Here is a 1,510-nt window from a genome sequence, read left to right on the forward strand (position 1 = left end):
TTCTGGGTCATCCCATTACTGTGGTTAGTTCTGCTCCTTTAGGGTATATCATCCAAAATAGAGAGGCCACAGGTCGGGTAGCCAAGTGGGCCATTGAGCTTGGACCCCACGGTTTAAAGTATGTGACTCGTACGGCCATCAAGTCACAAGCACTCGTGTTTTTATCAATGATTGGGCAGAGTTGCAGACGCCTGAAGAAAATCTGGATAACACATATTGGACTATTCACTTTGATGGATCCAGGTAGTTGGAAGGCTCGGGGGCCGGAGTTGTCTTGACTTCCCCACGAGGTGATAAATTTTCTTATGTTCTCCAGTTAATGTTCCCTTGTACTAACAATGCAGCTAAGTATGAGGCCTTTCTCCACGGTCTATGGATGGCTAAGGAGATGAACTTAAGCCGGGTGAGGTGCTTCGGCGACTCAGATCTAGTAGCTCAACAGGTTTCTGGCACTTGGGATTCCAAGGATCCACTCATGGAGGCTTATCGTCGAGAGGTTGATGCTATTGCAGGTCATTTCAAGGGTTACCAAGTTGAGCATATTGATCGCAGAAAGAATGAGGCGGCTAACACTTTAAGCCGGTTAGGGTCTCAACATAAGCCGGTGCCACCTAACACGTTCCTGGATATTCTACTTAACCCTTTTGTCAAATTACCTACAGAGGAGAATCTTGCTGTTCCTGACCCGGAAGTACAATTGGTGGCGGCTCTTCATGCCATTCCTGATTGGATAGTTCCGTATTTGGCTTACATGACCCGTGGCGAGTTGTCTGAGGATGAGATTTTGGCCAGGCAGATAACCCGGTGGTCTAAGTCAATGACGATTGTCAATGCGGAGTTGCACCATCGCAGTGTCACAGGGGCGTTTCAACGTCACGTCTCTCCTGAAAAAGGCTGTGAGATTCTGCGAGAGATTCATGAAGGAGGTTGTGGTCATCATGCCGGATCTAATCTCTCGTAGCCAAGGCTTTTCATCATGGGTTTTATTGGTTGACGGCTCATGCTGATGCTGAGGATTTGGTCAGCAAATGTGACAGTTGTCAGAAGTTTTCACGACGAACTCATGTTCCGGCTCAAGAGTTGAGGATGATTCCAATTACTTGGCCATTTGCGACCTGGGGCTTGATATGGTCGGGTCTTTCAAGAGGTCCAAAGATAAGAAAACCCACCTTTTGGTGACAGTTGATAAGTTTACTAAGTGGGTTGAAGCAGAACCGGTTAGCAAGTGCGATGCAGCAACAGCGGTTCAATTCATCAAGAAGGCGATCTTCCGTTTTAGCTTTCCCCACAACATTATAACGGATAATGGCACTAATCCGTCTAAGGGTGCTATGAAAGAATTTTTTCAACGAGAGCATATTCGACTTGATGTTTCCTCTGTGGCTCACCCTCAGTCTAATGGTCAAGCGGAACGAGTTAATCAAGAGATTCTGCGAGGCATCAAGCCCCGGCTTATGGTTCCTTTGCAAAAAACACCAAGTTGTTGGGTGGAGGAGTTGCCCTCAGTTTT

General features: G+C 47.0%; 1 protein-coding gene across 1 annotated transcript; it reads left to right on the forward strand.

Annotated features, from left to right (window-relative positions):
• The first annotated feature begins 376 nt into the window (after positions 1 to 376).
• Positions 377 to 961, forward strand: LOC147985607 (uncharacterized). The gene has a single exon (XM_087541657.1). The coding sequence runs from the start codon at positions 377 to 379 to the stop codon at positions 959 to 961; it is 585 nt and encodes a 194-aa protein (XP_087397783.1).
• The last annotated feature ends 549 nt before the right edge of the window (positions 962 to 1,510 follow it).

Source organism: Triticum urartu, chromosome 2A, assembly GCF_056163025.1.
Source record: "Triticum urartu cultivar PI428250 chromosome 2A, HENAU_Tu73, whole genome shotgun sequence".
NCBI lineage: Eukaryota > Viridiplantae > Streptophyta > Magnoliopsida > Poales > Poaceae > Triticum > Triticum urartu.